Below are 14,394 nucleotides of genomic sequence, written 5' to 3'. Positions count from 1 at the left end.
GCATCTTTTTTTAAAGCCCTTTGCTCTAACCCTTCCTCTCAGGTCTTCCCTGTTAAAGAGGTTTGGTCAAGGCCAATACCCCACAAAATAGCAGTGTTTTGTTGGGAAGCCTATTATGGTAATATCAAAACTGTGGAAAACTTGCAAAAGAAAAACCTTTTTATGTGCCTGTCCCTAAATTGGTGCTTTATGTGCAAAATGAAGGGTGGGGACTGTAACCATTTGCTGATATCGTGCTCCTTTGCTGCCAATATTTGGAACTGGGTTGTTTCCTTATTTGGGTGCAGGTGGAACTTGCCCTCTGAAGTAAAGTTGCTGTTCACTCCGGCTGCTCTTGGGAGATTGGAAAAAAGAGGGAAGTTAATGTGGAAATGTATTAGAGCCGCTACCTTGTGGATTTTTGGAAGGAGAGAAATGCTAGAATATTAAAAGAAAAGGAAAGAAGTCTTGCTGAAGTCAAGGAATGTATATTGAAAAAGACAATTCCATGGCTGAAATCTTCACAATTGTTGGCAGATTTCTCCTTTGATGACTTAAGGAGAAATTGGGAAGCAGTGGCTTCTACAGTCTCCATCAAGAACAAATCACAAGTTGAATGGAAACCCCCACCGGATGGAGTGGTAAAATTGAATTTTGATGGCAGCTGCCAAGGTAACCAGGGCCATCCATAATTGGTGGGATTCTGAGAGAGAAAAGACAGAAATATGTTGTCTCTTTTTTCAGGACCAATGGGTGAAGGTGATTCTGTAAGGGCAGAGCTACTAGCAGCAGTACAAGGTATACAGATGGCTAGTCAAATTGGAGTGAACAATTTGTTAGTAGAAGGGTAGCAGTCCTCGGGGTGTCAAGGGGTGTCAGCAGATCAGCAAATGCAATGGCTGATTCTCTGGCCAAGCAAGGGGTGCCAAAGGGAGATCTGTTTTGGGCTGCTTTGTAATTTGTACCTCAGGATTGGGCATGTTTAGTGTATATGATTCAGTCCTCGGGGGAGGTAACATCTCGTGCCTCTTCCTAGGCTATTTGTATTTCAGATTTTTGTTTTAATAAAATTACTCATTTATCAAAAAAAAAGTAAATGGATCAAGGGGACAACAATACAAGATATTTTCATTCTTTGGATAATAGAACAAGATTGAAATTTTAGGTATCTAGATTGGTAATAGATGGGCTAGAAATTGGTAAGTGGAAGAACATTGCTAACTCTTTTGTGATGCTTTAAGAATATCTATGGTTTTCCCCCACCCAATGATCTCCAAAGGATGAGAAAAGATGGTTTGGTTTGGCCAAGACTATAGAGAGATTGTGCTGAAATGCTAGGGAAACATTTGACTTGGAGAAAATTAAAAGAGTGGTGTTCACGATGGAAAGGTCTAAAGCACCAAGATTTGATGAATTTACAATGGCTTTCTACCGAGATTGTTGGGATATATGAAGTTAGATCTCCCATAGATTTTTGAGGAATTTTATACTAGAGGGAAAAGAAATATTGGAATGATTGCATTTTTTATAGCTCTAGTCCCAAAAAAAAAAGTTGATTTGCAATGTCCTGGTGACTTTAGAACAATCAACTCAGTGATTATATTTCACGAATTGTGGCTAAGGTGTTAGCTACCCAATTGAAACAGGCCCTCCCCTCTCTTATCTCACAAAATCATGGATGTCTGCAAGAGGCTTGTGGCTAGAAAAATGGTTGTGGAGGCTGCATGTTGAACTAAGGTTTTTACGGATAACAGCAATATCAAAGCCTTGTTCTTGGGTCCTATTGGCTTTGGGGACTCCACAAGGGATGAACCTCTATGTTGTTCTTCATGGAATACAAAGAGCAAAAGAAATGAATTTGGATAGATTAATCATTGAAGGGGACTCTAAGGTGGTCGTGAGCAGGCTAGAGGATGAGGAAAAAGCAGTTTGACATCATAGGAAGATGCTAAAGAAGATTAAATGGTTGACAAGGAATTTCCTGATAAGGATACAATGGGTCCAAAGATTGGCAAATGGGTTCGCTGATACACTAGCAAAGCAAGGGGTCAATAGGGATCAATAATACTGGGCTCAGTTGTAATTTGGTGTTATTTAGGAGAGAGAGTAAATATCAACCTCCCAAGGGATGCTTAACTTGTACACATATTTATGTTTATAATTAATAAATTCTGTTATTCGTCAAAAAAAAGGAACCCAAATCAAATGTTCTCACTCTTTCCGCAATGTCGTAGCAATCTCCAAGTGTTACCTCCTTGTTTTCTGCTAATCAAGATTCAAACTATCAACACGTATTGGCCCATATTGGTCGATATGTATTGTTCCAGGACCTCCCTGATACGCCCCTACAGTGGGTGTATCGGGGATCTGACCGGTTCAGGGGGTCAAGGAGCCCTAAACCGGCCCCCCTGAACCGGTTTTGAAAAAAAAAAGTAAAAAAAGGTATCGATTCGCCCGATATGCCCCTACCGGCGTATTGATATTTTGAACCTTGCTGCTAATGTAAAGAGGCTGGAACATATGGAAGGAAACAAATAGAAGAATTTTTTAAGACAAATATTGGAATCTGGACAAGATTGTAGCAGCTGTCAACAATTCGGTTGCAGACTTGGTTCTATTAACTCCAGAATTTAATCAAGTCTCTAGGGAGGATTTCGGGGAGAAGATGGAAGAAATTTTTGGGATTTCAACTTTGTAATTTGGATAGTTTACTTTAATTATGTTCCCTAGCAGTTCTTTTATGCTTTTTTAGTTGTGGGTAATGCCTTATCACCTGCTAGACTGTAATCTTTCCTTTTCTTATTTAATGAATTTTCGTTTTATCTCCAAAAACAAGAGGCTGGGGTAGAATTCGCATAAAAATCTACTCTCACACCAGTTATCCTTCCAAAAATAAACCTATTCAATATTTGCTGTCTTGAATGAAGTGAATTTCTTGTTCTTCATGATTCCTTTGCATATCTTTGACCCATAAGAATTTTGAATAGGTGATGTTTCCCAATAGAGAACTAGAACTACCATATTTACTCTCTTGTTTTGTTTGATAAATGGTAAAGTTTTATTAAAAAATGAGAAGGGATTACATCAAGATTTACAAGACAAGCCATTCCAATAGGGATGTGAGGTGCAATCCCAACCTACAACAACCCAAATTACAACTAAGCCAAAATAAAAGTTCAGACTTATGCATCCCCCTCTTCACAAAGTAATCTGCCATCCCATTTGCTAACCGCCTTTCACATTGAACAAAAACCATCATATCTCAAACCAGCCATTTGAACTTTTTCATAGATTCCTTGTACTTGCAAATCACTGTTTCTGGTTCCTTCAGCCACCCTACTATCAATTTAGAGTGGCCTTCAATGAGCAGTCTGTCGAAACTTAGCTGTCTAGCAATCTCTACTCCTTGCAAGACTGCTTGGAACTCTGCCAAAACTGAGTCCCCAATTCCAACCGGGCCTGAGAAAACAGCAATAATATGTCCCTCATTATTCCTGAAAACTCCTATACCAGCTAGACCTGGGTTCCCTAAACTGCTGCCATCAAAGTTCAACTTAATAAAGCCTTCGTCAAGAGGTTCCGAAGCTAACACTGGTTTGTTCCTTGTGGTAGAACTTCTAGCTACAGCTCCCCAATTTCTCCACAAGTCATCAACAGAGAAATCTGAGAACAGGTTTGAGGCTTTAACCCAATGTATAACTCTATTTAAAATACACTCCCACATTGCCTCCTCATTCCTTTCTCTATCACTGAAGACTCTGCCATTTCTCTCTTCCCACACCGTCCATATCAAAACAGCCCTAAGACACATCTCCACATGACTTTACCTCTCTTCTTCGGCCAGCTGAAGGTCGTGGAGTCAAAGAGATTTCCAATATGCTGCGGAGGCACAATCCACCTATGACAAAGACCTTTTCCCAGAGGCCTACAACAAAAGGGCATGAAATTAGGAGGTGGTAATAGATTTCATTACTTGCTTTACATAGGGTACACCAGTTGGGGGAAAGACACAAGGAAGGTCTTCTTTTTTTGCAAGGTGTCTAACGTGTTTATTTTTCCAAGAAAAACTTCCCAACACAAAGCCCCAACCTTGGGAGGAACAGGTTTAGACCAGAATTCTTTGAAAGGGCATGGGAGAGGTTTGGGGCTGAACACAAATAAGACAAGAAAGAGGCACAAGAAAACAAGCCCCTAGGGTGTGGAATCCAAATATGACCATCAGGTTAAGAATGATCCAGGAAAACCAAGTCAAGGATTTGCAAGGGCGAGGCTGCCGATTCAAGCTCACTGTCTCTCAAGTTTCTTCTTAGTCCCAGGTCCCAACTTAATCCGGTCGACTGAGAGTACGACACAAAATGATGTACAGTTTCTTTTTTAAGCAAAGAAAGGGAATAAAGAGAAGGATTAAGGTCTTTAAGGATTGAGTTGCCAAGCCAAAGATCCTCCCAAAAATTGAGTTCCCAAGGAACTGAGGGAGCACACCACAAATGGATTTGTAAGGAGAAGCCAAAGTAGCCTTCGAAGAAGCCCCAACATCCCAACCATTGCCTACACCACCATGTATACTGCCTATCACTTCTTGACACAGCTTCCCCCTCTCCAGAGGCCACCTCCACAACCACTTACCTAGCAAGGATGAATTTTTCTTTCCCAGATTTCCTATACCTAGACCTCCCTGTTCTTTACTCTGGCACACTACCTCCCATCTGACCAAGTGATTCTTTCTACATTACCCGGGCTCCCAAAGGAAGTCTCTCATCAACTTTTCTAATTTTTGCACTTCCCTCCTAGGCATCCTAAAAACCGACGAGTAGTAGACTAGCAAATTTGCTAGAGTGGAATATATCAAAATAATTCTACCTCCCAAAGAAATATAATTTCTCTTCCAAGCTGCCAATCTCTTGGTACACCTCTCCACTACTGGGTTCCAGAACGTGGTTTCTCTTGGATTATCTCCTAAAGGCAAACCAAGATGCTTCAAAGGCCAGCACTCAATAACACAACTTAGAGACTGCTATTGCCTTCAGTTCCTCCTGCCTCAAGTTTATCCATACCACATAGCTCTTCTCAAAGTTAATCTTCAGCTTGGAGATATATTCAAACAACTTTATCACCTCCTTCAAGTACTTTCTTTTCCTAGGATTCCCTCCCTCAGAAAATGATTGTATCATCCGCAAATTGTAAGTGAGGCACTACTATATTATTCCTACCCATTCTCCAACCTGTCTGCCCTTTGGACAGTTCTGCTAAGCACATCAGCTATGGTTGTAAAGAGAAATGGGGAAAGGGGGTCCCCTTGTCTTCCATATTTACTCTCATTCAATCTTCTTCATAATCCTTCTACCATATTTAAATCAACTAATGCATTTGGATGGTTTCAGCTAACCAAACAATAATTAGTATTTTTTGTTACCAACAAAAGTAAGAATTTAACATATAACCATGATTGAACAATTATTTTGGCAGAATGTTGATTTGTTTCTCTTTCATAAAAGGATTTTAGTTAGATGGTGCCCCATTGGAACTTTGAAGAAAGAGAAGAAATTTTCACAAAGAAAAAAGGGGAAAGGGTTAAAATGCTAAATGCTATTTTGGTACTTCACCATGAGTATGATACTAAATTCTTAAATAACTCATGCAACTAAAGGAGAATTCCAAGCTTGGGGTAATTAAATAACTTCACCACTACTACCAGTTTCTGTTTAATTCTAACCAAAATTTAGCAAAACTTCTAAAACCCCAGCAATATCAGTGAATATCCTATTGATCAAAAAAAAATATCAGTGAATATCCTATGGCATAAGAAAACCATATTCAACTGTTTTAATGACAATAAACACTCACATCAACAGATACCAGAAAATAAAGAAGAAAAAAAAAACAGTATCAACTTACCTCAACAATAATAATAAATCTGCTTCCACTGTCAGTAAATAAGCTATCGGATGTTGCCTCAATGGAAGATGATGGAGCCACGAAACGAGGCGAAAATGGCAGTGTAGAGTCATCTGCTGCCAAATCAAGAACCATTTTTCTAGCTCGTCTAAAATTCATCTCTAGGACTTCTTCAATGTATGGACGCAGGAGCACCAGTAGCAACTTAGAAAGATTCAGACCTTGTGGTTCTAACATCAAGCAGTGACTAAGACTAGCCTGAATGCAAATGCTTGCAGCACGAAGGGCACAAACTGTCTCAGATGAGGGGGCATTTTCCTTCACTAGGCGTACAAAGGACTCCAGCTCACACTCTGCCCACTGCACAACTCTATTGGTATATAAAGGATTATCACCAAATATCAATCCAGATTCTTTTGTGACCAGTGAGATGGTAGAAAACACAAGTTTGGACAATGTTGATGGGTATGTTTGAGGATAAATTGAACATGAAGGAAGAAAAGCCTCAATATTCTTCCGCAGATGGGATCCATATGCTTTCAAAAGCAACTGATGTGCCAAGGGACCTTTTCCTAATTTCAGTAGACCAGATAACGCTTTTTTCAGTTCAACATTACCCACTGATGGTTGTTCAGTGATCTCAACAAGCTGATTCTCTAGCATTGCCTTCCTTTTCAGGAAAGCTGACTTATATGAGAATTTTTCAGTAGATGAAGTATCATCCGAGCTGTTCAGCTCCGAAGAACTTTTCTCTTCAGCATCTAAAGCCTCTAAGGCTTCTTCCACTTTATGCTCAGCCAAAAGAACATCAATATTCTCAAAAAATATCAGCTTCTTGTTCTCTGTTTCAGCTAGCAAGCTATCCTGAGTTTCACAAATTTGAGAATTTTGCTCAGCTGCATCACTGTCAGCATTAGCATGACTCCATTCTTCCAATTCACGGCAAACACCACTCATCAAATCCTGCACAAGAATTCCTTGAGCAGATATATGCTTCTGCAGCTCAATCAGTTCATGTTCCATTTCAACAACCTCCTCTGATATCCTGTAAAAAGTTAGAACATTAGTGATAATCATAAAAGCCAAATAAAATAACACAATCAGATCAGAAAATCAAAATAACCATGGCAGTGATACAAGTCCTTTCTGATAAGCATAACAACGCTGCTAGAAAAGAGAATTTTTAAAGGCCACAATGAATCAGCTTTTGTAAGAATAGGTGTGGGTTCTATTTCATGGAAAGGGAACCTTTTCAATACAAGAATGATAGAAAACCTCAGTAAATTTGTACATATGATGACTTATTATCTATAATTATACAGTTCCTATGCATATAATTTTTTTATAGTAACAAGCAACAACTTTTATTAACAAAAGTAATCAGTTAGGGTTTAAAGAAGAAAAGAGAAGATGGAGAGAAATGAGATGAGGGCCATACACCTCTCTCTTTTTTCTAAAGAGAAATGCTTATGCGACACTTGCAACTGTTTAGGTGATAAAATACTGACAACTCTATAGAACTGTAAGATAGATATTGGGAACCTTTGATTCTTTACTCTTTTTCTAGATGTAGTAGAGAGGGCTGAATCACTAATCTAGCTAGCTGGCCACTCTTTCTCCTTTTCCTCAAATTTGGTTGGCTTGTTCTCCTGATCTAGCTAGCTGTCTAGGGAGACTGCTTTCTCAGTATCCTCTAAAGTTTTCTTCTTTTATAATAAATAAAAAGAAAAAATTATTAAAAAAGAAGATACAACAAGGTGACAAGACATCACCCAACAAAAATTTATAACCCAAAACCCACACCATTAAGAATCTCCAAACCATTGATACAGACTTTTCTTCCCCAAAATTCACAAAAAAACAACAAACCCTTGAGAATACACAGCAACAACAACCATAACAAACTTTCAAAATTCAAGCCTTCCCTTAAATATTATCTTCATTCAAAGGGTGTCGCCCATCCATCTCCCAAAACATTTTATCACAAATTCTTCCCCTCCTAAGATCTAAACTCCTATAACTTACTAGGACTACAATTTCTACCATTTTTTCTAAATCCATATTTTCCTCTATTTTTCCACTCGATCTAGCACCACTTCCTCATTTTCCTTCTTTCCTTCTTTCTCTTCCGAAACTCTTCCACAACTGTTCCACAAAATTTGTTGCTTATTCTTGAACATCTGCATTTCCCCCCACTTTCTTCTTCTCCATCCCTTTCTCTGACAAGTCCAAACCAAGATTACTTCTTGTGCTGCTTTCAGATTTCATCCTATTCTTCACCCCCTTTCTCTTGTAGAACCTCTTGTATTTACTACATACATGGACCATTCCGAACGAGCCCATCCTTCAAACAATGAAAGAACTTAGTGACATGAATTAATTGATCAACATCTGACCCTTTGGGTTTTTTCAAGTTTACCACTGGAGCCTCACCATTTTTGGTTTCTTCAACCACAACGGCAACTCTTTGCCTCCCTAAGTCCACCCCCAACTTTCAAACAATCACCTGGGAAAAAAATCCATCAATCACCCTCTTCCCATTACCATTTAGACTTTCGGAACCCCTGGAGAGTACACATCCTTCTTTTTCTTATATTTCCTTCCCCACTTCCACATCAGTCAAAATTATCTCCTTCTAGAGAGGAAAAAACTCCTTGACCTCCCTCTCTTTGGCCATATCTCCCACATCTTCTTCTCTTCCCAACTCTGAACCATGGTTCTCTACTTGCACCAACTTGTCAAGATTAGTTTTTGGTAATAAATAAAAAAAGAAAACTTTTATTAAAAGGAATAGAGATAAACAAACAAGTGACAATCCTTCATCCCTATTTTTTAGTTACAGAAGAAATGAAGACAACAAAAAACCAAAAGGACGAAAAAAATCCCAGAACCCACACAAGACCAACAACCCCTTTAGTAGGCCCCACCCCAAATAAAGTCCTTTCAATAACACGCCCCTCAGAAGTTCTCTTCAGACATTTCTTCATTCAACTGATATCTCTCCTCCAGGTCCTTGAACAGCTTCCTTGTCATTTCTTCCCCTCCTAACACCCAAAGTCCTAAAGCCTTGTTTGCTTGAACTACAGTTTTCACTACTTTGTCCGCATCTACTTTCTTTTCTACCTTTCTAACTCTGTCCAACAACTCTCTCTCCTCTTCTTGCTCCTCATCAAAATTGTCTTCCTCTGAGATCTCATTTTCCTCATCTTTTTTCTCTTCACCTGTGTTGTCTTCCCCTGAACCAGCTTCTTGTCAGATTCCATGCACCTCTCTTTGCAAGGATCTTTCTAATTGACCTTTATGAAGAAGTTCCACATCCTCCTTTTCAACCTCAAACTTTGACTTATCATAGACACTAATTCCAGCAGAGTTCTTTTCATTAATTTATATATGTCCTCTTGAATTTGCTTCAAGGACCATCCCCAAAAATGCCTTCCTTCGATCGATGAAGCACTTTCATAACATGAACTAATTGTCCATTGTTTGGAATTTTGGGCTTTCTTGACACATCCTCAATCCTCCAAGGTTTAACACTCCCTTCTAACATATTTTCCCTCTTTTCCTTCCTAAATCCACCCCTAACTTTTCAATAAAAACCTGTGTGGCAGTGGGATGATTTGATGAGACCCCTTACCCCAGTGGAAATTCATTGTCAATGGAGCAAACTTTTCCTTCTTTTTCTGTATTCAAGTTGCAGACATCAGAGATTGAAACTGAGTCTTCGGTGGTCAAAGCCAAAGTCGCTCTTAGCTCTTCAGGTAAAATGTTGGTGTCATGGTTTTCCTCCCTAACCCTGCTTGAGACATATTTCCTCCTCAGGTTCTGTTCTGTTGTTTCATACCTCTCTCTACACCTCCCTAAAGTATCTCCAGCAGACACACAACAGTTAACCTCAAACAAAATGTCAGGAATCCCAGGACATTGTTTGTTGTTCATGGGCTCCAGAGACTCTAACCTAAGAAACTCTTTAGCCTACTCCTAGCTCTCCTTCGAGAGAGATTCATTCATGACAACACCCAAATTGCTTGAAACTTCAGCTCTAGAAAAACTATCTACCATCCAACCACCCTCTTTGCAAGAAAATTTATCTCCTCCTTCAAACTTCTTTGAAGACAGCTTTTTGATTTCTAGTCTACAGGCCTTCTTTTAAACAATATAGAGTTCCTTCCTTTCTTTTCAAACAAGATCCTATTCTGCAAACACACTCTAGTAATTAGTTTAGAAGAAGATGATTACAGACCCATAGAAAGGTCCTTCAATACCTCCCCCTCACATCATGTGACCTTGTAACAGTTTCAGACTTATCAAGCCCAATAACATGAGACCCGCAACTAGTTAAAACTGGCCCAACCTCGCTACCCAGAACAAGATCTCCTGGTTTCGAAGCTACCGGCCCAGTGCCAGCTGACCCAGTGGCTTTAGTTCAAATTAAAGCTTCTCTTACAGTCTTACCGGTTCAACAAACCCTGGTTCGAAAATACTAGATCCGATCAGCTCCACTTCCAGCCTAGGATTCAAAAATTTCTCCCCATCAGCCCTTCGATCCTTTGAGTGCTAGACTTTTCACCTTCTTTGTAGCTGACGGTATACAGAAGAGAACTGATGCATGCTACCTCTGCAACCCATCCTAATCCTAGGTAAAGCTCCTTGTCTCCCTCTTTTTCAGCACCTTGCCTTGGTTTCTCCTTTAGGGAAACTCCTCAGAAAATTTGAGATGATCCAATCCTGTTCTACCACGAAACCAGTCATCTTCAATCCCTAAGTCTTCCTCTCTTCTGGCTGCCGTCCAAAGGGCTACTTCAAGGGAGGTTGCAAGCAGGACTGCGTAAAAGAGATTCAGTCCAGACTTCCACCATCCTAGGTATGTCTTCAGGCTTCACACCATTGAGAGTATGGCTGCTGAATGCAGATTGAAAGTGAAGACTCCCACTAGTTCCCCTCCACAAATTGAAGCGATTGACAAGAAAATTTCTTGCTTCCAAAGATGGAAAGGAAGTCTGACCTATCTAACAGTGACACCATCTTCTTTTTTTTATCAGCAACACAGAAAATTTTTCATTAATTATGAGAGAAACATGATTACAACAAGAAATTGTGAAAGGAACCAGATATAGAAGCTGCCCCAAATCAGTACTACATTTGAGCCCAAAACATATGTGTTCTATGTACCCCTTGCTTGGCTAAGCTATCTGCCAAGCTATTAGCAGTCCTCCTCACCCATTTCACTTGGATTAACATGTCCTTGACAGCCATTTGAATTTTCTGAATTCATTCCTCAAATGCCATGCCACCCCCTCCCCTTTAGCCAGCCACTTAATCATAGTTTTAGAATCTCCCTCGATAATCAGCCTTCTAATACCAGCTCTTTTGCCTTCTTAACCCCAAAAACTCTGATCTTGCCACATCACCCTACTCCACAGGGCCAGAGCATAAAGCAATTATAATATGTTCCCCTCTTCATCCCTAACGACTCCCCCAATACCTGAGGGCCCTGGGTTACCCAAACAGCACCCATCAAAATTCAGTTTCTTCCAACAATTTATTTGAGGAGACCAAACCTCAACAGATCTTTGTCTTGTAGTTGAGGATGCAGCAATGGTACCCCAAGCTCTGAAGAAATCTTTAATCTTGAAATCCAAAAACAGCTTCAAACTTTTTGCCCAACGAGCTACCCTTAATGTTATAGTTTCAACCAAGGCTTCCTTGCTTCGTTCCTTCTCTTCAAATATTCTTGCATTTCTTTCCTCCCACACAGTCCAAATTAGTGCTGCTCTAGTGCATCTCCACAAGGTCCTACCCTCTTTTTTGTACAGCTAATGCTAGTAAGGCTAAACAAACCCTCCAACCTATCAGGAGAAGACCACCTGCATCAAAAGAGAGAAGTAAACCAATCCCAAAGAAAGCTAATAAACGGGCAAGAGATAAGAAGATGAATTGCAGTCTCACCATTCAATTTGCAAAGAACACACCTGTTGGGGGACAAACACCACTTTGTCCCTTCTGTTGAAGTAAATCAAAGGTATCAATGCTTCCATGAAACACTTCCCAGCAGAAGGCGCTAATTTTAGGGGGAATGGGAGAAAACCAGACTTCCTTGACCGGGAAAGAATAGGAAGAAGAGGTGGCAACCAGAGAACGAAAGGACTTGCAAGAGAAATCCCCCATAGAACTAGGACCCCATATTCTAGAATCCGAGCCACCTTCAAACAAGAAAACCTTAAACCTGGAAATATCAAAGAGAGAAGGGAATTTAATACCCAGAGGGGTATCCCCAATCCACACATCCTCCCAAACCTGATTTTCTGACCAGAGGCCAAGTCATACCTGATACAATGTAAGAAGGTAGGAAGAAAATCATGGACGGCCTTCCATGGGGCAGCCAAGGTAGCTCTACGAAGACATCCTGCATCCCACCCATTGCTTGATATGCCATGAATACTCGCCACAACCTTGTGCCATAACTTCTCATTTTCATTAGGAAACCTCCATAACCATCTGTTGAGTAAAGCTTGACTCTTCATCTTTAACAATACCAAATTCCAACCCACCTTCTCTTTTCAATTTCACCACTTTTTCCCATTTGACCAAGTGGTCCTTTTTTCCACCGGCTCCTAGAGAAAATCCCTCATAAGTTTTTCAATTTTCCTCACTACCTCCTGTGGCATCCTAAGCACTAACATGTAGTACACTGGAAGGTTTGCTAAGGTAGACTTAATAAGGGTCAACCTCCCCCCCCCCCCCATTGAGATGTAATTCCTATTCCACCCAGCAAATCTCCTAGAGGTAAGCCTAAGTATTTCATAGGCCACTCACCTTTCTCACAACCTAAGGAGTCTACCAAGCTCCTCAAGAGTTCCTCATTGATATTGATTCCAACCATTAAGCTCTTCGACCACTACAAATGAGTGACCAAAATATTATCTCTCCCTACAAACCAACCCCTAAACAATTGCAGGCAATTTGCTCTTGAGATCAGCTTGCTTGGTGCTTCAGCCGCCAAAGTGAACAAAAAAGGAGAGAGAGGGTCACCTTGCCTAAGTCCCCTAAAGCCCTCAAAGAAATCATACACCGTCCCATTAATAATAATTGAGTAGTGAGTAGACTGCAAGCAATCATTAATCCATTTACACCACAACTCTCCAAATCCACACCTCGTTATATAAATTAAGAAGTTCCAGTCCACCAAGTCATAGGCTTTTTTCCCAGTCCAATTTGACAGTCACGCCCCTTCTCTTTAATCTTTTTTGAGCCTCCACACATTCATTAGCAATAAGAATTTGGTCAATGATTTGCCTATCCTACACAAAAGCCCCTTGGGACTTCGAACCAATGGGGAGTCACTTTCTTAATCCTCAAAGACAGCACTTTTTCTATAACCTTCTAAATGCTTGTGACTAGACTGATAGGTCTAAAGTCTCTGGGCTGTATAGCATTGTTCTTCTTTGGAATCAACACTAAAAAAGTAGAATTCATCCCCACATTGATTACCCCCCTTCTATGGAATTCACAGAAGACTCTAAAAGATCATCTTTGATTATATCCCAACAATCTTGATAGAATGCCATGGTGAATCCATCAGGCCCAGTGGCTTTTGATCTATTCGTAAAGAAAACGGCTTCCTTGACTCTTCCTCTTCAAACCTTCTCTCCAAAAAATGCAGTTGATCCTCACCCGAAGTCTCCCACTCCAACCCTTCAACCAACCACTTTTCATTTAATTTCCTTCTATAGATAGATCTGAAATGCTTCGAGAAAGCCTCCGCAATCTCTGTCTGCTCTATAACCTCACTCTCCCCCACCATTAGGGAGCTAATCCAGCTCTTCCTTCTCCTTCTATTTGCAATGGCATGGAAAACTTCTGTATTACTGTCCCCTTCTTTGATCCACCTCTCCCATGATTTTTTATTCCAACTTATTTCCTCTCTTAACAAAGTTTCCCCCAGCTCCTTCTTCAGAGACCATCTCAACTCCCTATCACCCTCATCAAGAGAACCCACCAATTCTTTGCTATCAATCGCCTTAATTTGGCAGACCAGATCAGCTTTTTCCTCCTCCAATCTTCCAAAATTCTCCATATTCCACTCTCTAATCCCCTTCTTCACCAATTGAAGTTTTTTTATGAAGTTTGGCCCTCCCATAATGAAGATTGATCCAAGCTATTCCACCAAACTTTGACCTCTTTGAAATCCGGATGAGTGACCCACATGTTTTCAAACCTAAAAGAAATTGGGCCACCATCAGCACTCCTCTTAAATAAACAAATGGCCCAGTGGTCTGAGGTAATTCTAGGTAGAGTTCTCCCAGCTAGGCCAATCCAATGTTTTTCCCAATCTAGAGCGACTAATAACCTATTAAGCTTATAGATAAGATGGGGTTTTCTTGGAGGTTTGACCAAGTAAGACAAGATTGTGCCAAATGAAAATCTCTCAATTCATATTCATCAATAAAAGAATTTAACTTCCTCATGCTTGATATTATCCTTTGCCTACCTCCACTTGACTCACCCACAAATCTTATAACA

General features: G+C 40.2%; 1 protein-coding gene across 1 annotated transcript in view; it reads right to left on the bottom strand.

Annotated features, from left to right (window-relative positions):
- The window catches only part of LOC148846434 (LOW protein: exocyst complex component-like protein), a 61,459-nt gene that overhangs the window by 30,113 nt on the left and 16,952 nt on the right, over nt 1-14,394 (bottom strand). The window contains exon 3 of the mRNA XM_088955552.1: nt 5,875-6,919. Within this exon, the coding sequence (XP_088811678.1) occupies nt 5,875-6,919 (1,045 nt within the window). The remainder of the gene's footprint in view (nt 1-5,874; nt 6,920-14,394) is intronic.

Source organism: Nelumbo lutea, chromosome 7 (genome assembly GCF_056320005.1).
Source record: "Nelumbo lutea isolate HS-2025 chromosome 7, American lotus-T2T, whole genome shotgun sequence".
Lineage (NCBI taxonomy): Eukaryota > Viridiplantae > Streptophyta > Magnoliopsida > Proteales > Nelumbonaceae > Nelumbo > Nelumbo lutea.
Note: the sequence above shows the minus strand (reverse complement) of the source record. Positions and strands in the feature narration are given on the sequence as shown.